The following is a 26,864-nucleotide window of genomic DNA, read 5'->3' on the forward strand; positions in this document are numbered from 1 at the left end:
ATGACTCAGAGGGTTGGAGCACATACCTTGAAAGTTCAAAGCCTCAGCTTCAACCCCTAGAACTGCATGACACCCACCCAAGTACCACTGGGCCTCAGTAGCATTGCATCTCTGGCTGAGCCATGAGTCATCATGTCTAGCGCCCCTGGATCACTGTGAGGGGACCTCTGGCTCCCAAGCAAAGCTTGGGGAGGCCCCACAAAAGTATTTTATTTTTTTAATTTTTACGTATATATATATTATTCCCCTCCTCGAGAGCCTGGCAAGCTACCGAGAGTATCTCGCCTGCACAGCAAAGCCTGACAAGCTACCTGTGACATATTCAATATGCCAAACACAGTAACAACAAGTCTCACAATGGAGACGTTACTGGGCCTGCTCGAGCAAATCGATATATATTATTACTAGTGAATCACCAGTGGATACAGTTACAAACTTATGAACATTTGTGTTTGCATTACAGTCGTATAGTGATCTTTTACCCATCCCTCCACCAGTGCCCATTCTCCCCCACCAATGTTCCCAGCATCCCTCCTACCACCCCCACCCGATTCCCCACCACCCCAGGCCACCTCAGCAGCAGGGCATTCCCTTTTATTCTCTCTCCTTTTGGGTGTTGTGGCTTGCAATAGAGGTATTGAGCGGCCATTGTGTTTGGTCTATAACACACATTCGGCACGCATCTTTCAACCTGAATGGGTCATTCCAACATCCTTTACTTGGTGTTCCCTTCTCTAACTCAGCAGCCTTTTCCCTCAGCATGTGAGGCCGGTTTCCAAGCTGTGGAGCAAACCTCCTGGTCTTTATCTCTACACTCTTGGGTGTTAGTCTCCCATTCTGTTACTTTATATTCCACAGATGAGTGCAACCTTTCTATGCCTGTACCTCTCTTTCTGACTCATTTCACTTAACATGATCCTTTCCATGTTGATCCACTTACATGCAAATTTCATGATTTCATCTTTTCCAACAGCTGCATAATATTCCATTGTGTAGATGTACCAAAGTTTCTTTAACCAGTCATCTGTTCTTGGGTACTATGGTTTTTCCCAGATTTTGGCTATTGCAAACAGTGCAGCAATGAAAATACAAGTGAAGATGTCATTTCTACTATACCTTTTTGCCTCTCTGGAATATATTCCCAGGAGTGGTATTGCTGGGTCAAACGGGAGCTCAATTTCTAATTTCCACAAAAGTATTTTAAAGGGTTAAAATTAAAAGGGGCCAGAGAGTTATCAAAAATATTAATTAAAGTGCATGCTAGTCTGGGTTAAATCTAGTTAAATCCCCTAGCACCACCAGGAGTGACCCCTGAGCACTGCTGGGTGTGACTCAAAAAATAAAGAAAGAGAAGAAAATTCAATATTTAAAAAGTATCACTTTGAGAACTGGCTAGAGCTGACATTTAAGTACTAGAGGAAGAACTAGGAGCTGAGTGAGATACAGCCATCAGGACTGGGGAGAAATGAGGTTTGATGCTCTGCGAAGGTGCCTGGAAGGAAAGCCTTAGAGGACAGTGGCTTGGACGGCCTGAGAAGTGAAGCTGCTCGCAACAAGAAGGTCTTACTCAGTGAGGATGTTGGCATCAGTGATGTCATCACTCTGACGCCTACAAGGCTCAAGCCCGCACTGGAGTGCGTCTTCCAGACCAGGACCCGTTTCCTGCTGAGAATTCAGCTTACAACTGGAATCGTCATTCTCTACTTGGCTGGCTTGCCAATCTCACTCCTCTGCAGTGGCTACATTGGATGGCAGGATAACACAAGCAGCGACCTTTTTAGTTTGTTGGTTTGCTCCTGCTTCCCCATCTTGGGAACAAGGATTGGTGCTTCTTGTTCTCAGTGGCTCTTCTCATTCTATTGTCAAGGCAGCCCTAGGCAGTCACTATCTATCTGCCTACTTTACCAATAAGGAACCTTAAAAACACACAGAGAGGAGGTTTCCCACAATCACTCATTTGGTGAATGGCAGGGCAGGGACACAAATTGAAGTCTTTCTAATGTTACAGTCACCCCCCTCCCCCAAATACCCGCCCTTCACTCCACGGCAAAAGCGCAGCAAGCTTCCGGCCCCTGGCTTCAGGATTTCTGGACAGCGCCCTCCATTTGGGGACCCAGAAATTTAACTAATCAGCTGTTTACCTAAGTTTATGGCTCAGACTCCTATTGGTCGGCATGAAACTAAAACCAACCAATTTTTTTTTACTTTTAGATTAATAGGATGTTACAGGTCCCAAGACTGAGTAAAGACCAAGGCCATTGAGGCCTATTTGGGACTTGAAGCTACCAGCATGTTCTGTAAACGCCCCTCTCTCTGTTACCTTGCTTGGCTTCTCCATTTTGTGGGAAAGACTTGGCCACAGCCACTGATACACAATGTCCAGCTTTGCATGCAGAAGGTATCTATAGATGAATCTCAGGGAAAGAGTCTGATTGGTCCTATTTGGGGGTCAGCCCACCCCTTGGACCAATCACTGTTGCTGGAGAATGGGGTCCTCTGATTGGTGCAGTCTGGTACGTTCCCACATGCCGGCAATGAGGTAGAGTAGGCGGTAGTAGTAGGCACTACAAGGACAATTCATCAGGACTAGGTGATGACAGAGAAATTTGCCAAAAGTGAGAAAATGGAAAATAGGTGAGAGAGATAAGAGTCATTCAGTGAGACAAGCACACATCACAAAGATCAAAACAATCAGTTCAGGCATGGATACGGGAAGAAAGGGACTCTCCTTTACTGCTGCTGAGAGTGTAGACTGGTCCAGCATCTGGAAAACGTGGGGATTGGGGGTGGCAGTGGTGGTAGTTTACCTCTGGTGTGTAGTCCATTCATCTGTCTCTATATATCTATGTGGGATCTTGAAGGCATTACAGTTAGGATTAGGATCAGAAATAAAAATCTTTATGTATAGACCTGGCAGGGTCAGTCAACAATCTGGTCGAGCTGTATCCTTGCTAAAGAAGAAAGCAATGTGTAATCTAGTGACTTTAAAGTTCAGGTGACTTAAAAAATAATAATAAAGTTCAGGTGACTTTATTTGTTTCCCTTAAATGTGGTGGCTCTATTTTAAATTTTTTTTTGAAATTTGAAGGCCACATCTGGGAGTGTTCAGGGATTACTCCTAGCTCTGCACTCAGGAATCACTCCTGGCAGGCTCAGAGGACTGTATGGGGTGCCAGAGATTGAACCTTGTGCAAAGCAAACACCCTACCCACTGTGCTATTGTTCTTGCCCCTCAATCTAAATTTCTTATTGGGGAAAATAGTAAATGGATCAAAAGGACCCAGAAATAACACAAAAATGTCTGAACTATTAAAGTGTTCTAACACCTGAGATTCTCTTGAGTTTTGAAACCTGTGCTACTTAGAAATTACTACAGACCTATGGAAAGGAGTGGGGGGAATTGGCTAACTTGATTAAAAAAAGTAAAGTGAGATAAGAGATCTCTATAAAACAGTCGCCAGGATTAATCTTACATGCCTAAATAAATTTTAATGAGAAAATTAGACTGTTTTCCAATTAACAGAGGTACAAAACTATCAAAAGTAAGCCAAAGAAAGTTTTCTTGTGTTTTCACAAACATTGACAGTTCAAATGTTCTCTTGTATTGGTATCTAAAAACCAAAACTTTCTTTCTATGTATAAATGTATTTTGCTTCTGCATGAAGTTATTAGAATATTGAGCTCCCAATAAACTTGTGTCTTAAAGGAATTGTGATTAAGAACTGATTGTGATGTAAAAAAAATGAAAGAATTGTGATAAATTCAAAGAGTGATGGCTTAGTTCAAAACCTGCAGGCCATTAGAGTCATAAAATTGGGTACAAAACTTTTATCCTACCAGTGTTTAATTATTAGAATTAGCTCATGTCTTCTAAATAGAAAAACAACTGATTTGATCTTGCAAGTTTTTGACTAGAATGGAGAAGAAATAAGATTTCTTTTTGGTCATTTAAGTTTCTGGAGCTACTCCGCAAAGGTGAATAATGAATTACTTCAGCTACCTCCCTGATAACCTGAAGCCATCTAGCATTGTGTCCTGGTGAGAGTTTAGAGAACATAAAGGGATTTCTAAAATGAAAACCATAAGAACAAGGAGTTTAATCTGTAAACTATAATAGATGTGTGTTCCTAATAAAAAGTTAGTAATTCAAAATCTTGTTAAAGAAGACATTAGGTCTTACTTCTAGAATCCCAGAAATGGTGTGTTTGTGTGTATGTGTGTGTGTATGTGTGTGTGTGTGTCGGGGGTAGGAAAAATTGAAGCTCACAGCTTCTATCTTGTACTTGATAATGAATCTTCCATGATACACATTGTAAAAAAAAGTGTGTGGGGTGGGGGAATGGCTTAGAAACCTCCATTCTGCTTGAGTTTTCAGTGGAAATAGAGGTTTGAGGAGAGAAAAAATAATTGTAATCTATTCCATCAGACTGAATGGTTTAATTAGTCTGCCTAGTGAATGAAAATATAGATTATTATTAAGATAACTTCATTCATGTCTATTTTACTACCAGAACTAATTGAAAATCCTAAGAACTCTTCTATGTTCTGGACATGTCAGTAAATATATGTTACTATTGAATAGACTGACTTACTCCCCAGCTGCGTGATAAGGAGATCTTTACAATGTATCTGCAGAATTGTTTGAACACTTTTGTTTGGAGAACCCTATGGGAATAAAAGACGGGAGGGACTGAAGACATAGCACAGCAGGAAGAGCTCTTGCCTTGCATATAGACAACCCAGGTTTAATCCCCAGCATCCCACATAGATGCACTGCCATGAGTAATTCCTGAATGCAGAGTCACGGGTAACCCCTGCACCACCAAAGAAAAAACTAAGAGGGACTGGGAGAGTATTTGGGGCAGATGCTCCAGACTCCAACATAAAAATAATGACAAAAATTTATAGAAATGTCTAAAACCGTAGCTTCATAGTTTCACTCAACATCTTGAACTAAGGGCTATTTCTACAGCCCTATGTACCATTTCTCATGAACCTCTAAACACCATTCTGACTCACAATATGCTAATTCAACTTCTCAGTCACCCATATCAGATCACATTTTAATTTGCCTGGAGAAATAGTAGAGCTTGTTATCTATAGCAAGCCCAATAATCACATAACTGTTGGCATCAAAATTGGAAGGTCTTCTCTAAAACATTTACCCAGTTAGATGCAAAAGACATCATCCGGGCCTGCCCAGATTGCCGAATTAATTGCCCAATCGCATACACTCAGGGAACTAACCCAAGAATCTTGTTGCCAAATGATTTCTGGCAAATGGATGTCATTGATCATGAATAGTTCCACCCATATCAATATAATCATGTCTCTATTGATACTTACTCCAATGCTATTCATACTGTGGCCGATCATCAATAAAACACCATGGCTGCTAGAGTCTGCTATCTGAGTCAGCATTTACTTCATGAGTGGGGCGGGGGCAGGTAGGAAATCTGTGAATTTAAAAACTGATGATGGTCCAACAATACCTCAAAAAGATTTTTAGAATTCTGTGCTTGCTAAGATATTAAATTATCCTACAGAGGGTTGGAGGGATAGTATAGTGGGTAGGGTGCTTGCCTTACACACAGCTAACCCAGGTTTGACCCCAGCATCCCTTATGGTACCCCAAGTTACAGTAGGAGTGATTCCTCAGTGCAGAACCAGGAGTGAGCCCTGAGTACCACCAGGTGTGACCCGAAAACGAAACAAAAAATTTTTTCCCACAGAATACCCTACAACCCACAAGGTCAAATCATGGTAAATAGAGTCCACCAAACCACAAGAAACTTCTTTAAAAGTAAGAAAGGGGGACATTGCAGTGTCACCACCAACCCCCCTGCCATAGATGCCTTATTTACTTTACATATTTTAAAATATTCGATATGCCAAACACAGTAACAACAAAGTCTCCAATGGAGACGTTACTGGGCCCGCTCGAGCAAATATTAAGAGATTCTCTAACCCACTGATAACACACAGAAACCAAATGTTCTTTAGAAGCCTTTATTTAATGACACCTGAGGCAAGGACCAGGGGCATTAATTTAACATGGGGGCTGGGATATGGTTGTCTCTCAATAGGTAAACAATTGATGTGGTTCCCAGCAACAAGGGTAAAATCCTACTATGAGTTAGCACCAGAGCCAGATCCCCCGGGGGGTCTGAGAAGGTGGTCCATACTGAATGGTCAGCTTCAAGGAGATGCCTTCGCTGAGGCACTAAAGTGACTGGAACAATGGCATCGTTGTCACCGGGGTGGGGAAGAGTGTTCAGGGGTGACTCAAGAAAGTGAACACGTGGAGTTGATGCTCAAGAAACAGCGATTACCTAATAAACAGGAACACCCATTCCTAGCTATTATATCCATAATCACCCAAAACTCTCCACCCAGTCATATATTTAAATGACTGTTTCCTTCACCAATGGTCAACACCTTCACTGGATTCACAATATTAGCCCCTTTTATTTGACCAAATGACTTGGACAAACCCAGAGATTCCAACTAACACGAATGATTCTAATTTTATGGGCAAAAATAACTTAAACCCTCCTTATATGAATAAGGGGATCCACTCTATTTAACATAATCAAACCTGGTGGTTAGTTGACCATGAGCCTGTTTGCTTCCCTACCTCCCTCGGCAACCACTACTTGTATGTTGCAGAACCATAGGATTTGCACTGGACACCAAGACTCTCTGACCCACCAGACAATATGACATTGATATGGACATCAAGTTTTTCTTTACCACTTGATACCTTTACATTGTATGAAATGCTAGAATAGATCCTTGTTTACAGGACACTCTCCTGTGGGAAGCGTGGCATAATGTCAAGTGGCAGACCCATGTGGGGGCTCTTCAATAGGAAATGGCCCTGGAAACATGGCTACCATACACAGGGGCCCACGAGGCCATCTAGAGGACAGAAATGGGAACCCTGTGGCCTTTGCCACTTATCAGGACTTTTTGTTATAGTGGAAAGATGGAGGTGTCTTTGACCTGGTAATCCAGTCCCTGGAGGACCCCTCATCGCCCAGGCATCTACACTTGTAGAAACTGTCCTTACCTTGCATAGAGACAAGAGTTAGTCATGGGCTTCCATGAAGCAGAAGCCCTAAGTAAAAGCCATCCTAGAACCAGGTGAGACATCACAGGTAAGTGTGTGTGTGTGTGTGTGTGTGTGTGTGTGTGTGTGTGTGTGTGTCCACCTGATATCTTACTAGCTCCAAGGAGATATAATTCAATAAAATGATCATGCAAGTAACTTTACGCTAATTAGTGGGCACCCCTTACCTGTCTATATAGAAGAAATGTTACAGAATTCAAACGTTCCAGCAAATAGAACCCAAGAGTTGTTTACCTAGCAGGGCTCTGCGTGTTATAGGCTTGAAAAAGAAATGGAGCACTCTCTCCCAAAGACTCTTTATTTATCCTAAACATCAGCATTTTGCCACTCTGTTGTGCCCAAATTTCAGATCCCCAGTTGCGAAGAGACCAGCTCCACACACGATAGTGCAAAAGCAAAGGAACTTTATTATTAGGCCGAGACAGCGCTAGCCCAAGCTAGCGTCCAAGTCTCATTCAACACAGTGGGGTCTTGACAAGGACCCCAACTCCAAATCACAAGCAGTTTATGTAGGGCTCAGAGTTAAAAAGCGATTTACATACTGGTCTATTTTTAGCATTGGCCCTACTACAATGGTGGTCAGCAATTAGGCAATGGTTAGTAACAGTTTCTAAGGAGGGCACAATGACCCCTCACGACTGGCCAGACCCAACTGCCCAATTCCTTAACTAGGCAAATTACTCAACTGGGAGTCTACCAGAAACTGCAAGTCTTGTTTTGAGGAAACAGAAACTGAGGCCTAGTTGAGACTTAATATTGCCGCAACTTGTCATGGCATCAGTTTTGCCCTCACAAGGTGAGAATGAATATTAGTGTTCTGGTAATTAGTAGGGTTAGACCAATGGGGGGTTACAGTAAAGTTGAGGATTCTTGATAGAAGTAGGGTTAGGATTAGGATTAGGGTGAAGGCTTGGGATTGGGTTTTGATTAGGGTTAGGCCATAGTAGAATTTGAGGATTAGATTTCAAATAAAAATGAAAATTTTATTTATGTAATTGCTAGGGTTAGGCCAAGGCTAGAGTAAAGATTAGAGTCATAATAGAATTAGGGTTAGAATTAGAGCAAGGGCTAGATGTAGGTTTAGGGTAATATTTAGGCAGTAGTCGAGATTAGTTTATTTTGTCTGGTTTTGGTTTTGGGGTTACACCTCGTTGTACTCAGGGGTCACTCCTAGTGGGAGATGTCAGAAATCAAATTCAGATTGGTTGCATGCAAGACAAGAACCTTACCTACCTCATTATCTCTTTAGTCCCTAGTTGAGGTTTAAAATGAAAGTTAAAATGAGGGCTAGAGTAAGTTTTATGTCTCTTGATAGAATTAGAGTTAGGTCAAAGTTTAGATTAGGGTTAGGTTGAAGAGTAAACCATGGTAGTAGTTTTTTGGTTTTTGTTTTTCTTTTTTGAGTCACACTTGGCGATGCATAGGAGTTACTCCTGGCTTTGCACTCAGGAATTACTCCTGGCGGTGCTCAGAGAACCATATGGGATGCTGGGAATCGAACCCGGGGTCAGTTGCGTGCAAGACAAATGCCATACCCGCTGTACTATCGCGCCAGCCCCATAGTAGTTAGTAGTTGAGAATAAATATTACTGTGAGTGTGAATGTTGGTTTTACTGTAAATTTAGATCAGGTCAAATTAAGAGCTTTAACCTGATTCTAAAACTAAACTTCACCCTAACTCTAACCCTAACCATCTCTAACTCTAACCCCAATTATATCCAGAGTTCTCATCTCTACTCTAGTCTTGTCTTCACCCTACCAATTATAATACTTAAATTCATCCTCACCCTAATGTTTATTCTCAACTTATACCATGGCTAGGTCTTACACTAACACTATCGTTGTTATTGTAAAATGTCAAAAGTCAAAAATAAATATCCTAAGCGAAGCTTAACTAACCTGAGCCCCAGCCCCAACCCACTTCAAATTACAACCTGAACCCTAACTCAATTCCTAATTCTATCAAGAATCCTAGACTTAACTGTATCCCTGCCCTCAGTCTACCATTCACATGAAGTCTAACATTCATTATCATCTTAACTTTAATTCTTACTGTCTACTCTGATTTTAATCTCACTCTAAGCCAAATCCTAACCCTAAACTGAACCCTAAATACACTCCCAAATTCGTGATAACTGTTATTCTAGCCTTGACCTACCCCTACCAATTAAACTAAACCTAACATTGATCCTTATCCTAATTTTATTTCTCAGCTTCTACCATGGCCTAACCCTAACCCTTGCCCTACTCCTGGGCGTAAAGTGAGCTCTAAATCTACCCTTTACCCCAACCCTGACTCTAATCTGTATTCTAGCAGGAGACCCACTTCCATTGCTGAGACAAGATCCTCAGCTGTCTCCTCTAGAGCCCCAGCACTACCAAACTGGCGCCTTCCTTCACCGGGACCTGCTTTCCCCCCTTCCTCTCCAGCTCTGCTCTCACACAGCCGTCCATCCAGCCTCACATGTGAGAGTCAGGGGTGGCTGGGCTTCTTTCTCCCTCTTAAAGTCAAGCCAAGTTCTAAAAGGTGTCAGGGTCTCCTAAAGCCCTTCCTTCCGGTGTCTGTGGCCTCTCAGGCCCCTCGTCTCTCCACTCTCTAGCATCCTCCCGGTGGTCCTGTGACCCTGCACCAACATGCCCCAGAAGGGCCCGTGAGTTCCTGGCTGACATCACGTTCTGCCTTGCCCATCACCAGGAGCTCTCACTGGTGTTGAGACAAGTCTGGCCTTGCTCTCAGCTGGTGTTTCTCAACCGTTTTCCGACTGTGACCAAAACGCCCCCTTCCACCCTACCGGTTATTCTCCTCCTCTCACGCCATGCCCCCCATGGACATAATTTTCACCTGCACCACTCTACCGTCCTGGGGGTCCATAGGGTGCCCTATGGCCCCTTTTGAAAACATGCTGCTCTAAGCCGGTCCCCGGGAGCTGTCCAAGGTACCTCTAAAGTACCAGCGGGCTGAAAGCGCTCTCCTCTCTCAGGTATCCCCCACCTCTCCTGCTGCGGTTCCAGGACAGCCTGCGAGGCCCTGGCCTGGAGGGGCTCCTACCGTCCTCCCTCCCTGATCGCTGCTCCTAGAACTTTCCTTTCCCCTGCATTGGCCACCCGCACCCACACGCAGAGTTTACTCTGGCACGAATCACACCGTCCCCCACCCCCAAGAGATGTGAACTTCCTAAAAGGCTGCCTTTCCTTTCTGCCACTCCAGCATCATCCAGCACCGGGTGGGAGAGGTCCAGGAGGCGCAGCAACCAGGGTCGAGTAAACGAGGGAATGCCTGAGCGGAACGAGGGGGCACGACCGCGTACCTGTCGTCTGCGGAGCCCCCGCACCCCACCCCGCCGACCCGGAGCCTGGCATCCGCCTGGCGCTCCATCGAGGCTGTCGTGCTCTCCAAGCGGATCTGATTGCGGGGGAGGGAGTCCGTGGGCGTCGGAGGTAGGGTCCGAGGCTCGGGGAGGGTGTGGGTGCGAGAAACTTAGCAGAAGGGGAAGGTGGGGGCGCCCCGCAGTGGGGGGAGGGGACCCAGGGCAAAGGTCCGGGAAAGGCGGGGAGGAATTGAGGAAAGGGCCCAGCTCGCCGCCCGTCCGGGATCGGGCCGAGCCGCGGCGCCTCGTGCCACGCCCGCTCGGGACGGGTCCCCGCGCCCCGGGGAGCGCGACCCCCCGGCTGGCGCGGGGCGCGGGGCGCGGGGCGGCGTGTGTGTCGCTTTAAAAGCTCCCCCCGGCGCGCCGGGCCGGCCCCTCCGCCGCCAGCGCCGAGGCGAGCGGAGCCGAGCGCGCCGGGCGGCCTTGGAGCGAGGCAGCGGCCGCCCGGGCGGCCAGTCGGGCGCGGGGCGGCGGGTGGGCCGGGGGCGGCGGGGCGCGGGGCGGCGGGGCAGGGCAGGGCCGGGCAGGGCAGGGCAGGGCAGGGCACGGCCGGGCAGGGCGGCGAGGAGGCCCAGCCCCGACCCGCTGCCGGCGGGCCCCACCGGCGGCGCCCCGGCACCCCGCGAGGGCGGCGAGGCCGGCGGCGGGCGGCGCGCGGGGGCTGCGAGCCCGGAGCTCCCCGGCCGGCCCGGCCCGCGTCCCGCTGCCCGCGCGGCCCCTCGCTCGCCGCGTCCCCGCGCTCCCGCCGCCGCTCCCAGCCCCCGGCCTCGCGCTCGCGGGGTCCGGCGGCCGACGCCGCCCCTCCCCCCGGGCCCCGCGGCCGCCCGACCTCCCCGAGCGCGCCCCGAGCGCGCCCCGAGCCGCGCGGCCGCTCCGGACGCCGCGGGAGCCGGAGCGCGGACGTTGTGGGTCGCGGCTCGAGCGCGTCCCGGGCGCCCGGAGAGGCCGGCTCGCTCCGGGCCGAGCAGGGCAGCGCGCGGCAGAGACGGCCGAACCGGACTGGACGGAGCCCATCCCTGACGGGGCCCGGCCCGGGGGACGCCGGGCGTGGACTCGGGGGGGCCCCGGCGCCCTCCCAGCCCCGCGACTTTGGCTCTCGCGCTGGGACTGGCCCGGCGTCGCCCCCGTCGCCCTGAGCCCCGATCACCTGTGGCCTGGGCGCCCCGAGCCCGCCGGACCCTCGCTCCTTCCCCACCCGGAGGCCTGGCGGGGCTGGGGGGTGCTTTTTCTGGCCCCCTTCTGGGGAGCGCGGAGGCCCCGCCCCCTCCCACCGCCCAGATGTCCCCCGTGGCGGCTCTGAGGACCTCCCCCAGGCCAGTGGCCGATGGGTCCAGAGAGAGAAGCCCGCCCTAGGGAGCCTTGGGGGCCCCCCAACATCGTCTTGGGGCTTGGCCCCCCCACCCCGACGCGTCTCGGAAGGAAGGCCGGTGTCCCCAGCCTCGGTGAGTCCGGTCCGGTCCGGGAGCGGAGCGGGGCTTCTGCTATCAGGCGGGGCTGGGCCAGGGGGCGTCCACTGGGAACGCCCCGCAGAGGGAGGCCAGAGGCCCCGGGAGGCCTCGGGGCTGCCCGCCGGGAGGAAGGAGCTTGGGGAGAAGCGAGCAGGGTGCCCCATCACGGCCGAGCACTTGAGTCTCTAAAGTAGGGGGCACCCTCTTCCCTCCATAGGAGGGGCTGACCGAACCCCTGCCCCACCAGCCCTCCCCGCAAAGAAACAATCCATAAGCCTCCCGCACGGAAGGTTGCGGGCCGGGAGAGGCGGCAGAGCGGGCTGCCGGTGCTGCTGCAGCCGACGAGGCCTGACGCCAGGTTCTTGGCTCTCTCTGCAGGGGGCTGCCCTCCGCCAGTCCCGCGCCCTGCCTGGAGCCACCAGAGCCCGAGCTCCCGCACAGCTGGAAGACCCTGGCCGCCCCTCACTCGCAGGTGTCAGATGCAGCCCGGGACCTCTGCCTTGGCAACTGCCCCGGAGTTGTGAGGGGCTGGCTGCCTCCCGCGCCCCTCCCCAAGGGCATCTCTTCCCCATAGACCCCCGCGGAGACCTCCCCTGCCTCTGGGTGACCAGAGCTCGCACCCCAGGGCACTTTGAGCCCTGGACACCCCTCCCCCTGCCCGCCTGTGTCCTCTCCTTGACCCCCCCTCTGCCAGACTCGGCCTTCAACTGGGTGTCTCACTGCCCACCCGGTGGCAGAGGAGGCGAGGTGGCCCAGGACAAAGGGCTGGGTGAGGGCCACCCAGGGCCAGGGTGGGCTGGGGGGCCGTTAAGATGTGGAGCGCTGCCCAGCTGAGGGGGGCTCCGTGGAGGCAGACACAGCAAGTGCCCGGCGGGAGCCAGTATGGGCAGGCCTGCGGCCACGTGGTAAATGATGAACATTCGGGGCACCCCGGACCTCGGGCAGCCCAGTAACGACCCCAGCAGTGGTGGTGGTGGTGGCGGCGGCAGCGAACGGGAGCGGATCCGGCAGCGCATGAAGATGGTCATCGGGCAGCTCGAGGGCATTCTGCGGGAGCTCAAGGAGGTGGCCAAGGAGCTCCGGGAGGTGAGTGAGGGGCCAGGGGACCCCAGCACCAGCTTCCTGGACCGGGTGTGGCACCTGGACTCACCTCCACACCCTAGTGCCGGTAGAGATGCATGTTGGGATGGGGCCCCTTCTTCCTGCTCTCCTGTCCCCAAGTCTGCTTGGCCAGAGACCTGAGCCCCTGTCCCAGGACTGCAGAGCCTGCAGGCCTCATGGGGTTGGTGCCTGGTACGTCATTAGCACTCAGAGCTGCCGGCAAGGATAGTAGGACCGAACCCGGCTGTGGTCTCTCCCCCTGGAAACAAACCCCGAATCCCCAGGGACCTGTCTGACCTTTGATCCCCATCCCACCTCCTGGAATCAGATCTGATCATTCTGAGCCCCAGGAAGGGGGGAGGGGGCGTGACTCCTGGGAAGTAGTTGCCCCCTGCTCAGATCACCACCGAGATTCTGCAGCTGGGCAGGAACCCCAGTTCCTGGAAGAACTGAAGCCATCTGTATTCTCACACCCCTGAGGTGGGAATGGGCCTGGGCCCTGAGGATGTGGGTCAGTGTCCCTGTGTGCAGGGCCTGAGGATGGTCACCTGCAGGCATGTGACTGTGCACCCCCCCTCCCCCCCCCCATGCTTCGTGTTGGGTTGTGAGGCTGGAAAGTCACCTGGAGACCCTCGGGTGAGTGTCTCTCTTCAGCTCTCCAAGTTTTCCATGCCGTGGGACATGTGAGGGACGCATGCCCCAGGCCTGCCCCTAGGGCTGTGTTGGCGCCCACAGTGCATGACCGGTGGTTCTGAGCCGCTGGCCTGAATTTGTCCTCTGGGTGCAGTTACACCAGCCAGGTAGGCCAGAGGCACATTTCAGCTTCTTGTCGGCAGGGCCCCTGCTGGGACCTCGGGGAGGTGATTGAGCCGAGTGATGGGCTCCAGCTCTTCCGCGCCTGTGGCAGGGAATGATGGGAGTGCTCATTGCAGAGGGGCTGCCTTGCCTGAGAGCCAAGAAGCAGGGTGTTTGGCGGGAGCTGTGTTCTCAAGGGGACTCCTGATGGCACTGTTGTCACTCCAGGTGGAGTGGTGGTGCCCCTACTGGGCCAGGATCTGGGCCGGACTTCTTTGGAGAATGCAGTTTGGAGGTTCATGGCCAGGTGCCCAGAGCGGCCCCAATACCCCTGGCCACCCAGGTCCTAAGGAAACCATGCGCCCCTCCCACCTTATTTCAAATTTGCTGTGATTCAGGGCGAATCACAGCAAACTCTCCATAGGCTCAGGCTGGGCCAGAGGCCCGGTACTTTACCTTTGCAGACCTGCTGAAAAGAGCTAAGAGTTACTCTTCAGTTTGGAGTTCATGCTGCTCCAGTCCAGAACCACCTCCCAGGGGAGCATCTTCTGGGTTGTGGGCCCTGGCCCCCCTACCCACCACCTCTCCATTCAGAGCTAGGAAGCATTCCCCAGGTAATCCAGACCCACCCTGTCAGCATACAGCTGAAGAAACCAAACCCCAGGATAGACAGACAAACACAGACAGACAGACAGACAGAGGCTTGTCCAGTCATTCAGCCTACCAGGTGCAGAACTCAGCCTGAATCTCCATTCCAGGTGGGCCACACGTGAGTGACCTCTGCATTTTGGCAGAATCCTCTAGAGCTCATGATCAAAGGCATCTGGCTTCTCCACCGATCTTACCGAAATCCCTCTCCTCCTCCTTCTGCTTCTCAGCACCCCCGCTCTTCATCCCATGCCCCCCAAAGCCCCTCACCTCTCTTCTCGGGGGCTCGCGGCTTGCACCTGAGGTCTCAGCCAGGACAGAGAAAACTGAGTCCCACCCCACACACTCCATGTGCCTCCACCGGAGACTTTAGCAGGTTGCTACGGCAACCAGAGTCTACCCCGTATGGTGCCACCTGCCCGCTGCCAATGGCACCCAGCTGGGAGGGGGCAGGCCTCCCAGCTCCCCCACTCCCCAGCCCAGCAGGGTCTGGACCTGGGGTGATGGGCAGAGTGTTGGAGCAGGCAAGAGAGGCTCCAGGAGGCCAGGCAGGAGAGTTTGCACATAGCCTGGGGTTCGCCTAGAACAGAGTAGCGGTTGTAGGGTCTACTCTGGGGCAGTGGGTCGGAGAAGCCCTGACGCCTGGCGCCCACTTCCTGGAGAGAGTGGGAAAGCCAGGTGCTGGGTTCTCTTTGTCTGTGGCTCTGTGCAGCCTTCCTTTAGGATGGTGCCCAGTCCCAACTCCCCTCATCACACCCTGCTCCCCAAGCAGCACCCACTTGGATTCCTTTGGAGGAAACAGAGTGCCCAGATGTGAAGACAGGTGCCCACAGGGTGGGGGGCAGGGGAAGCCTTAAGCTACTTACAGAAGAGTAAAGACGGCAGAGAGGAGCACAGTGGTACCCCCTTCTGCCGTCCCCTTCCCCGACAGCAACCCCTGCCCCCCAACCCTCTGGTCCTCAAGCAGAACGATGAGAGCCTGTGCCTCAGTCTACTCACCTATGAAACAGGCATGCTGCTAAGAGGTCCTCCAGAGTGCCCTTAAAAGGGACTTACAGGGGGAGTGATAGGATACTTTGCTTTGTACACAGCCAGCCTGGGTTCGATCCCCTGAGCACCTCTAGGCGCGATCCCTGAGTGCAGAGCCAGGAGTAACCCCGGATTACCACTAGGTGTGGCCCCAAAACAGACAAACAAATGGAATGGGAAGGGGATGAAAGGACTTGGCAGGCTTTGACGGAGGGAGGGACAACACACACTGGGCCCCTAGAGTATGCTGCAGTTTCTCCTGCAGGAACCTGCCCATCCCCCAAGACCGGCCCTGGCTCTGCCCCACTGCAGGGGGCTGTGTAGTAGGGGGAGGGGTTTGATGGAAGCGAGGAGGCTGAGGAACCGAAGAGTGAAAGTGCTGCAGAAGGACGTGGCGATTCATCAGCCGTCCTCTCCCAGGCCCCTGATACTCCAGGACTACCAGACGAGTCCTTGCAGGCTCTCTGAGTGCCCCTCAACCTTCTGCGCCTTGTAATATGGAGATGCTGCAGAACCTGGGTGCTTAGAGCATGGCGTCGTTCTGCTGTGTGACCTTAGCAAAGTCACCTTACTTCTCTGTGCTGCTCTTTTTCCCAGCTGCAAAGGGAGAGCAGATGGGAAGCACACACTGGATTTTCCACACACACACTCTCCCCTCACCCACGCACTGCCCAGCCCCAGGGTGCTCGTGCAGAATACTTTAGCATAGGGGCAGGTGGGCATCCAGTGAACTCTGTCTCCACTGGGAGTCATGAGATACCTACACTGGCCCTCAGCTCCTGTTGCCCTCAGCCTGGTTCTTTGGAGGCCTTCTGGGCCTCAACCCTTTCGAGCGGTTTGGCGCTGCAGTCAGTTTTGTCCCCACTCCCAGCAGGACAGAGGACAGAGAGAGGCAGTGATGGGGAAGGGATAGGGGTTTGCACTAGGATGAACTGTGAACCCAGACTCAGCTGGGTGAGGGCACAGTCAGATCTGGGGAGTGCAGAGGGCCGCGGGACTGGCCAGAGCACAGGATCTACGTAGGAGGTGGGCAGGTGAGCTCGGGATGGCTGCGCCCCAATGCAACTGGGGTGCAGGGGAGCCTAGGGGAACCCCTGGATAAAAGTCAAGGCTAGAACAGATCTAGAACGCGGGACTTGTCACACTCTCCAGGAATCTCTGGGTGGGAAATATGCCCCCCGCAGCTCCCTCTTTCCCCCACCAGAGCCCCCGGGGAAAATGAGGGGCCTTTCCTTGCCCCACCCCTGATGCTATGCCTACCTTCTGCAGGGCTCAAACCCCGATGCTATGCCTACCTTCTGCAGGGCTCAGACCCCGGCCCCGGGCTCCCCTCTTCAACATGTTGCCCAGTCTCACTGAGGCTCAAGAATACTCCTAATTGCTGTCCCCCGTCTGCTCAGCTTCTCTGGGACAGGGGGCTACCTAGGGTACAGTTGCCCCCTTGGCCCCCACACCCCAGGAGAATGGAGTGGTGGACACAACCCTTCCACAATCTGGGGCACCTCTGAGGGTCCATCACTCGATTTTCCTGGGGAGCAGGCGTGAGGGTGCTGCCCAGTTGAGCCTTCCCAAGGGCAAGGTGGCCCGGGCAGCGCAGAGCCGTGCGGACAGGAGAGGAATGAGCTGGGGCCAGGAAGCAGGGGGCGCCTGGGGAGTGTGGAGCCGCGCGCCGAAGTGGGTCAGCGCCATCACCTGCAGCTCAGCAAGAACCGGGCAGATTCTTCCTCCCCAGGCCCCAGCCACCTCCCACCCCCGGTGCCCTTTTTCCCCTCCGCATTCTCCTCCTCTGGGTGGACTCTCCAAGCTCCATGGCCAATTAAGCCAAATTGCAGGATGAGAGTCATGAATCACAGTCCACTCCTACCCGCCCCCAACTTCACAGCCCCCCAGGAAGGCAATAAATAAAATAACATAATCATAGAATTAAAAAATAATCAGTGGCCATGAATAATGCAGAATCCCCAGTTATGTAAGCAGCTGCCCGGGGCGCTGGGAGGAAGGGAGGGAAGGAGGTAATGACTTGTCTGGAGAGGTGAAGGGGCCAGGGATAGGTAAGGGAGGTAAAGGCAGGTTCTGGGCTCCTAGCGCTCAGTCTTGGGTGCAGGATCTAAAGGAATGGGCTGTGCTTTCTTTAGAGAGGGGTCTGTCCCCGGGACTGGAGGGAGGGGCAGGCAGCCAGGCTGGGGTTTCCAGGACCCTGGAGTCTGCAGGGAAGCCCTGCACTACAGCGGGGCTGTGTCCCCTGCCCAGACGGGGCACGACCAGTCTAGTGGGCTGACAAGTGTCAGTGTGTGGAAAGGGAAGCAGTCCTGTGGCTCAGAGGCTTTGCGGGGACCCCTGCCCTCAGCCCTAGATGGACCACTGGGAAGGCAGGGAGGCTGAGAGATAAGAGTGAGCAGGGTCTGGACTTGACGGTGAGACGGTGGGGCCTGGTGGGGGAGGTGCTGCAGGCTTGAGACAGAGGCCAGATCAGGGGTGGGGCTGCATTGGGGAGTCTCTGAAGTTTAGGGAGCAGGGCAATGCTGGAGACTAAGAGGCTTCCTAGTCTCCGTGGGTTTAATTGTTTAGGCGAGAGTGGGGGAGGTAAGGCCCTGACCAGGAAGGACCTGGGACCCTCATCAGGCTTACCCACAGACCTCAGCCCTGCCCTGTCTCATGCTCTGCTTGGACTGGTCAATCTGTTTTCAAGTGCCAGGACTTCTCACTTCTGGTGTCAGTTGCACTCCTTCCCATCTCTGGGCCTCAGTTTCCCCGTCAGCAAGCACATGAGAGGGGACTCAGCAGGGTCTCAAGTCCTTTCTGATGTCAAGCCTCTGATTCTGTGATTTTGTGTTTGACAGTTCCCTTTCTCCATTCTCTCTCCCTCTCTTTCCTCTGTGTGTAAAATTATGTCCCTGCACTCCAAGACAGTCCCAAGTCACACGTTGACAAAAAGATTATTGTACCTCAGAGAGAAATCACAGATTTTGAAGTTTCAAAAGCAGAGAGGCAGGTGGCCTGGGGTCTGCCCCATACCTTCCCTCCCCACCTTCACGGGAAATAAGGCACCTGGCTTTGTGGACTGGTCTCGGCCTTGCAGACAGTCCGGGTGCCCGTGGCACATCCTTCCCTTTCTGATTCTTGTCACTGAATCAGTGTGACCCATACCCACTAGTGTCCCGGTTCCTCCCGCCCTCCTGTTTGACTGTTGGAATCACTTCTGCTTCTCTTCTTCTGCCATACTTTTAAGGGACCTAAGTGCCACACATGTGCTGAGCCTAAGGAAACCCAGCGTGACTTGTGATCTTCCCAGCAGCACTGGAAAATGTCCCCAGTGGAGTGTCATTCCTTCAGCTCTTGGTTCTGGTGCCAGGCGCCTGGCACACACCTGGTCACATGTGCTGCAATAGTGGACCTTAGTGGTCTGTAGTGTCCCATGTGCTTGGCCTACCTTAAGTCCCGAAGGCGTCACAATAGCCCATTCCTCTAGAATAATTCTCCTTGTGGGGAAGAAACTTGAGCACAGAGAAGTTGAGCGACTTGACTAAGGTCATAGAGCACGTGGAGAGGCCAGGGTTGTGGCCCCGAGGTAGCTCCAGGGTGCTTGGTTACGAAGTGCTTGGTTACACTTGGCTCTGTCATTTGAAAGTGCATGTTCATGTCTGTCCAGTTCCTGTCCACTCGGTGAGGGGAAGAGCATCATCCATCTGGAGGAGATGAAGACCTTGTCAGATGTCCCCGTGAGACTGGCATTCAGGCCAGAAGCAGAGGGGTTCTGCTGGAGGAGGGGAGGGGCTGTTAGTGGGGCCTGTGAGCATATAGGCAAGAGCTAGTAAGCGTGTAAGCCCGGTCTGAAGTTCTTAAGGTCCATTCTCTCCGCACCTGGGTCTTCCTCGTGGGGCATCTGGAGTCCAGCTTCTGGGCCTGGCCTGGCCTCTGGGCTCACTGTGTCAGATGCAGGTTCTTCTTGCTGTGCACCCATCCTGTGGCAGCAGCCGCAGTAGCTCTTTGGCATCAGGGAAGGTGGGTCTGAGGCCAGAGGTCCGGGGACCCACACTTCCCACAGGAAGTGTGGGAGAGAAACCCCTTCCCTGGGCCCCATGGAACTAAGTTAGAAGTTCGGAGAAGGTTTGTACACTTGCAGCTTGACCTCCAGCTCCAGGGCTGGTCCCCATGGCCTGCTCAAACTCACAGCAGTAACCCCACCCCCACCCCCCAAGGGTGTACAGCGGTGCAGGTGGGGATCTCAGCCCCATCACCTGCAGCTCTGGGCCATGGTTCATGCCTGGGAGAAGCCTGACCTCTAGCTGTTCTCGCTGTCTGTGGGTTCCACTCACAAGGCCTTTCTCGTGGGCTGGGCAGTGCACAGAGCAGAGGTCCAGGTACAGATGCACAGGCAGACTTGAGAATGGGTCTGGAAGAAGGTATAACCTCCCCAGCTCTTCTTGAAGGCCAGTTGTTCCTTGGACCCCAGGGGAGGTAAGGGGGCCTCTGTGAGGGCTTCACTGTACCCTATAGGCTGCTGCCTTCCTTTCTGGCAAGCCAGGGCCAGAGAAGGGGAGAAAGGAGGGAGCTCATGATGGTTGGTGGAAAGCATGCTGATCTAACCCCAGGACTAGGCCAGGGCACTTGAGAGAGCCCAGCCATCTTCCTCCTGGTCACTTTTATCTTCCCAAGGGCGGAGTGCTGCTGGCCTTTTTGAATGCCTGCCGCCATCACAGGAGGACCCAGCACTGAGCACCAGAACTGCCCCCCAAACACTGACTGGGTCTGGGGGAGAGGAGCATGTGGGTGGATAGGGTGTGTGGACGGACAGGAAGGAACCTTGCCCAAGCTGGTCCCTTCTGCTTCCTCTGCAATGCAAATAAACCTGTCCCCCGGGCCCAAGGACTCCTGCAGGGCCCTCAGCAGAGGGAACACTGTAAGAGGGTCACATGGAGAGCCCCTGGGCCATGCCAGGTCCCCACTGGCCCCTCACTCCTCTCACTGCCCCTCCCCAGGTGGTGACCCAGATCGACAAGCTAACCTCTGACTTCGACTTCGAGCTCGAGCCAGATGACTGGACCACAGCCACGGTCAGCAGCACGTCCAGTAGCGACAAGGCAGGCGTGGGTGGCCCCTTCGACCTGGCGCCCCTGGACTTCGTGACGGCTGACATCCTCTCAGATAGCTGGGAGTTTTGCTCCTTCCTGGACGTCTCCACGCCCTCAGACTCCGTGGATGGGCCTGAGTCCACGCGGCCAGGCACGGGTCCCGACTACCGCCTCATGAACGGGGGCCTGCCCGTGCCCAATGGGCCACGCGTGGAGACCCCCGACTCCTCCAGCGAGGAGGCCTTCAGTGCTGGCCCTCCCAAGGACCAGCTGCCCCAGCGGACCCCGGGCACACGGGAGAGGGTGCGCTTTAGTGACAAAGTGCTCTACCATGCTCTGTGCTGTGATGACGAGGAGGCAGATGGTGATGCTGGTGAGGCAGAGGAGGAGGAGGCTGGCCTGTCCCCAGAGCCTCCCCACCAGGAGGACCGTGCTGGCACCCTCAAGGTCTCGGCGGTTCCCTGCAAGCCCAGGCGCTCTACACTGACTGGCCACCGCACGGGCGCCACCTCAGCCCCCGAGCATTCTCGTCGGGTGACCCGGAATAGCAGCACCCAGACTGTGTCAGACAAGAGCACGCAGACGGTGCTCCCCTACACATCCTCCAGACAAAAAGGCAGGGGCAAGAACTAGAGGCCGTGTGGGGCCGGGGTGGGACATAGAGCTATAAATATCTATATTTAAGCACACACAGTCATAATAAAATTTTAAAATGCTAAGGATTTGCCTCTACCTGGCCCTGAAACTTCTGTTGGACCCACAGCAAACACCTGTCTGCTCAGAAACTTGGTGCCAGGAGCTCCTGGGGGGGGGGGGGTCCTGAAGGGTGTGGGGACACGAGGCATCTGCCCTGTTGAGGGTCAGTGGGGGGCAGCTTGGGAATGAGGGTCTGGGCTGGCCTCACTCGACGGGGCCAGATCTGCTGTACCCCTTTGCCATCTGCGCCAACATAGGCTCTCACCACAGCCCCTTCCAAAGGCAAACAGACTCGAGTGCAGTTACGATGCTATGAGGGAGCAAGGTGGCTCTGGGACAGATTGACCCCAAGGACAAGTAGAGCCTCAAGCATTCCTTATTTCCCCCACCATACACAAGCACACACACTCTGGTCTAATGTTCAGACTTGATTTTCTCTGGGGAGAACAGTCTGGGCCTGAGGTCCCCAACTCCCTCACCAGATAATTCTGACAGCCCCCTTCTACCTGATTCTATCCCGGCTGCTCTGCCCTGGGACACTAAGTCCCCCGTTCCATTCCCAAATGTCTCATGAAACCAAATTAAACAAGATATAACCTTGAGGCCCCAGTTTTTTTTGGGGGTGGTCAACACAAGAATAGTTTCTGAATCTCCTTGGGTTATGAACCCACATGGTGAGCTGGAAAGATAGTGTAGGGATTAAGGCTCTTGCCTTGTGTACAACCGTCCACTGCTCGATCCTTGGCACCCCAAGTAGTAATCAAGCCCCACCAGGATTAACCTCTGAGCACAGCGCCAGGTGTAAACCAACCAACAAAAACATAATGGCTTAGGTTCATCATCAAGTTGCCATACTCGTACTGAGCTCTGTTTGACAGGTGAGTCCACTGATTTTTGCCAGACCCTATGAGACAGCCACTATGTCCAGCCCATCCCATTTTTTCCAGTGAAAAGATGGAGATTCAGGGAGGTCAAAAATGATTGAGGTCAGGCCAGAGAGATAGTTCAGTGGGTAGGACATTTGCCTTGCTTGTGACTGACCCAGATTCAATCCCCATGATCCCCTATGGTCCCACGAGCATCACCAGAAGTGATTCCTTAGTGCAGAGCCAGGAGTAACCCCTGAGCATCACCGGGGTTCCCCCCTCCACCCAAAATGACTGAGGTTCAAGATTTCATTGCCTGTGTCTCTTGACCCCAAGAGAAGATGTGGAACCTAAGCCTGGCACTGCTATCTTGTGAGTCACCAAGGTGGTGGCTGACAGCACAGGTGAGTGACAAAACTCTAGGCAAATGGTAAGACCAAATGCCATCTGCTTCTGAGCAGGAAGTGCTGAGGGGGTGGGGAATGTCCCACCTGTAGTCTAGTGCTCTCCTGGGTCCCGGCTTCACATTGTCCCCACTGACCTAGGGTGGGGGGGAACTACAGCTGGACACCTACCCCTCACATGGGGCAAGGATAAGACAGAGGGCCCAGGGCCTCCGACACACCTTTTAATGGAGTTAAGGTTTCCAGTCCACCAGGCTCTTTGATGGTTCTCCTCTCCCTGTGGGAGCTGGGAAGATTTGACCAGCACAACAGCCCTGCCTGAGTGGCTTGCCAAGACGGGATCCCCATGAGCAATGGGAGACAGAACCTATGGAATGCGGCTCAGAACTTGGGTCTTCCAGGGCTCAGACCCAGCTCAGAGTATTCATTCAGGGGGCTATGGCTGCTCTGTCCCCGCCCCCAGGACTGAGCCAGGCTATGCACTTTCATGCACTCTCAGCAGTAGTCGCTGGTCTCTGCTTAGCCTGAAAGCAGAGGCTTTCTTTGGACCACAGAGAGGGGGACCTGTCCCAGACACCCCGCCTGGCCAGAATCCCTGCTCTGCTTCTGTTTCATCTCCAGTCTTTACACTCATGCCTCACCCCTTCACAGATCTCAGGACCACAGCACCCTAGGATCTGGACCCACAGAAGAGAAACTGAGTCCCTGAGCAGCACTAGGAGACCCGATGTAGCCAGCCCAGCACAGCCCAATGCAGCCCAGCCAGCCCAACTCAGCCCAGCCCAGCCCAGCACAACTGAGTCAGCCCAGCCCAACCCAAATCATCCCAGACCAATGCAGCCCAATTTAATCCAGCCCAGCCCTGCAGTTCTAGATGGACCTCATGTACTGGTCTGATTTTTTCTTTTGTTGAAGTCGGGGTTATACTGGGTAGTGCTTGGGGGCCAGGGTGGCTCCTGGCAGAGCTCAGCCCATAGCAGTTCAGTGGAGCTGACCAGTGGAGCTCGGGGATTGCAGTTCGATTGAGCTTCAGGCCTTGCACTTCCTTAAACTCTACCACCTGGACGATCTCTCTTGCCCCATTCGCTTTTTTCTGTCTGGGCCTCAGTGACAGTTGGGTGGGATCCCTGTGAGTTTCCAGTGACTTAAGGAAGCCTGGGGAAGACCGGGGGAAGGAGATAATATAGCCAGCAGGGCTCCTGCCTCAAATCCCCAGTACCTGCCCGGAGTGATCCCTAAGCTCAGAGTCAGAGCCAGGACTAAGCCCTGCGCACACTAAGTATGGGTCCCCAAAAGCAAACAACAAAGAAAACCTTAGCAAAGAAACGAGGTGCTGGTAGGACGGCTTCTGCCTTGTGAGCTCAGCATCCCAGGTCCTGCCCTTTGCCTCACTGCCACTCAGGAACAGCCCCTTCCTGTCCCTTCACTGCAAACCTTCACTGGCATTCTGGACTTCCTCACCCAGGCTGTCCCCTCAGCCCTCCACGTCCAAACGAGGCCAGAGGGAGGCATGTGATACAGAAAGGAATCATCTCCTAAAAAATGACTCATGGTCGCTGAGGGGACACCACGTGCTGGCGTTGTTCCAAGCATCTGCCTTATCTCTTATTTCCTCCCCAGAAATGTGACACGAGCAATCTTACTCAGGTCTATTTTCCGGTTGAGGAAAGCTCTAGGAAGTTAAATCACTTGGCTAAGGGCACTGGATGGGTATAGCCCAGGGATTTGACTCTAGACTCAATCACTTGGTACTCAAACATTTGCTGCATTCAACACCCAGACTGGCATCAGTGGTCTGAGGTCTGGACCAAGGATGGGGCTGGGGTGCTGAGACCAAACAGATCTTAACAGGGGAAGCCTGACATTGGGGTCAGGTGTCCTGTGAATCCTGTTTAGTCTTTAGCAAGCTTCACAGCCATTAGCCTGAAGGTAACAGTCCTTGACATAACGTTTAGCATTGAATGGATTATGGATTCAACGAATATTTATTGAATGAATGAATGAATTGAATGAACGAATGAGCCCTTTTGCTACGGGAGCATCCACTGTGCAGCCAATCAGCTTTGACAGCAGCCTCCTGAGTGCTGGGTCTCGTTGCTTCTGTGTCCACAGACACACCGCACACTGTTAGCATCTGGTCTGTGGAGCCAGAATGGAAGAATTCCCATGCTGACCAGTCAGGAATGGCTTTGGCTCCATTTGTGAGGCCCTGGGTGAGAAGCCAAGAGGATGAGGCTACATACCAGCTCAGTAGGAAGAAGGTTCTAGGACATGTCAGGGCTGGGGTCATGGGACTCAGAACTTTCATGGGGCGGGCACCTCGCAGGGTCTGAGAAGGGGCGAGGCATCAGTGTCCTGGTTTCACAGGCAATGCACACTTGATTTGGTCTGCAGAAGTGGTCTGAGGGGCACAAGAGGCAGAAAGTGGGACCCCAACATCTCCACACACTCATAGAGACTAAGTGAGGACAGCAGGAGAAGGGTGGCTGATAGGGAGGAAGTGGTCAAGAGAGATTCTCTTTAAACAACACACACACACACACACACACACACACACACATATACCCTCATAGTACACACCTACTTACCCCCTCATAGCACACACACACATATACGCACAGAGCACCACAACAGATACATCGTCACAGTACACACACACCCTCACAGCAGACACAACCTCACAGCACATATACCCCACAGCACACACACACACACCTTACAATACACACATACTTCATAGCACACACACTCCTCACAGCACACACACACAGCACACATACCTCACAGCACACACCTCACAGCACACATACAGCACATACACTTCACAGCACAACACAGCACACATACCTCACAACACACACACAGCACACACGCCCTCACAGCACACACACAGTACACATGCTCTCACAGCACATACACCCACTGTGTAGCACATAAACCCTTATAGCACATACACCCTCGTAGCACACATATTCTCATAGTACACACAGACACACAGACACACACTCACACCACACATACCTTCGCACCCTCCCAGCACACCGCACATCTGCGGTGCATCTCTGAATGGGAAACAACAGACCTACCTGGGCACAGGCACTTCAGGGTCCTGGTTACTGACCGCGAACACGCTGAGCTGCTCCCGTTTTGACAGGAGGGAGGCAGAAGGGGGCCAGGGCATCACTCAGAGTGGTGGATGTGAGAACTGACATGGCCAACTCCCAGAAGAGCTGGGGGAGCCGCAGGCTTGAGAGGGTCCGTGTGGAAATCTTCTCACTGCTTCCTCACAGCCCTCCAGGAGCTGGGGCTGTCCAGACCCGCTCCTCGGGGGAGGAAATGGTCTGGACTAGACTCCCTGGACTTCACACAGTCTCCACTCAGGGACCTGGGACGCCTGTGGGGACAGGCCTCTGGGGAGCAGATTGCTCCAGCAGCACCTGCTGGGCTCCCAGTTCTCTGAGCTCCCTCCTCTTAGGAGACCTGTGCTATCTTCGAATGTGCCCTGCTGGGTGAGGGGAGCAGCTGGTCTTGGGCAGAGCAAGGAAAGTGAGGCGGCCTTCTCCCTATAAATGCCCAGCTCCTCTGTGACGGATCTGGGGAAGGCTTCCTGGAAAGGGAGCAAGGGAGCGAGCCAACAGAATAGAGCAGACCATGGGCACCTGGACAAGGGCCTGGGGACAGGCCAGGGTTGAGACTATGCAAGGGGGCGCGGGCAGCTGCATGGAGGACTACGCTGCAGTGGAAGGTGGGGCGGGAGAGAGGTGAGTAGTTTTCTTCTGGCAGGGACCCAAGAGGCCTACAGCCCCCTCCTCGACTCCAATCTCCCATTGAGCCTGAAACTGCAGGAGGAGAGGACAGAGAGCTCGGAGAGGGTGAGCCCACCTGCACCCTCACTGAGATGAGCGCAGCCCTCGGTAGCATGTGAGGGAGTACAATGGATATGGGCAGACCCAAAAAGTCAGCATCTCTCAGGGGGAGGAGTTAGCCAAGGTGGAGCCCACCTGGGTTTAATCACTGGCACCGGTGTGGCCCTGGGGGTCTCCTGGCATTGCCAGGTTGGCTCTGCTGGGCCCTGGCTGTGCGTGTCCCCCACACCCTGAGCATGGTGGAAAGTGTCTTCTGCGTACACACCGGCAGTTCTGCCCCCCTGTCCTTGGACCCCAGCTCTAAGCTGTCCGGCCTGCTTGGCCGAGTATCACCCAGAGAGGTCCCCAGACCCCCCAAGCACCACTTAGGAGGCTCAAAAACAAATTTACAGAACAAATCTAAATTAAAGTTATTGTCTCTTAAAGTAGGTCACCACAT

At 53.3% G+C, this 26,864-nt stretch overlaps 1 protein-coding gene across 1 annotated transcript; it reads left to right on the forward strand.

Moving 5' to 3' along the window:
• Positions 1-12,567: 12,567 nt before the first annotated feature.
• INSYN1 (inhibitory synaptic factor 1) lies at positions 12,568-21,312 on the forward strand. Its single transcript, XM_056128810.1, has 2 exons — positions 12,568-13,034; positions 20,501-21,312. The coding sequence occupies exons 1-2, from the start codon at positions 12,858-12,860 to the stop codon at positions 21,224-21,226; spliced, it is 903 nt and encodes a 300-aa protein (XP_055984785.1). The 5' UTR covers positions 12,568-12,857; the 3' UTR covers positions 21,227-21,312.
• Positions 21,313-26,864: the final 5,552 nt, after the last annotated feature.

This window comes from Sorex fumeus, unplaced genomic scaffold, assembly GCF_029834395.1.
Source record: "Sorex fumeus unplaced genomic scaffold, SorFum_2.1 ptg000067l, whole genome shotgun sequence".
NCBI lineage: Eukaryota > Metazoa > Chordata > Mammalia > Eulipotyphla > Soricidae > Sorex > Sorex fumeus.

Bases quoted from the DNA above. Each gene is read 5' to 3' on its own strand.
- INSYN1 (XM_056128810.1), top strand. From the start codon at position 12,858: ATGATGAACATTCGGGGCACCCCGGACCTCGGGCAGCCCAGTAACGAC. The intron at 13,035-20,500 runs GTGAGTGAGGGG...GCCCCTCCCCAG, and splicing joins TGGCCAAGGAGCTCCGGGAG to GTGGTGACCCAGATCGACAA.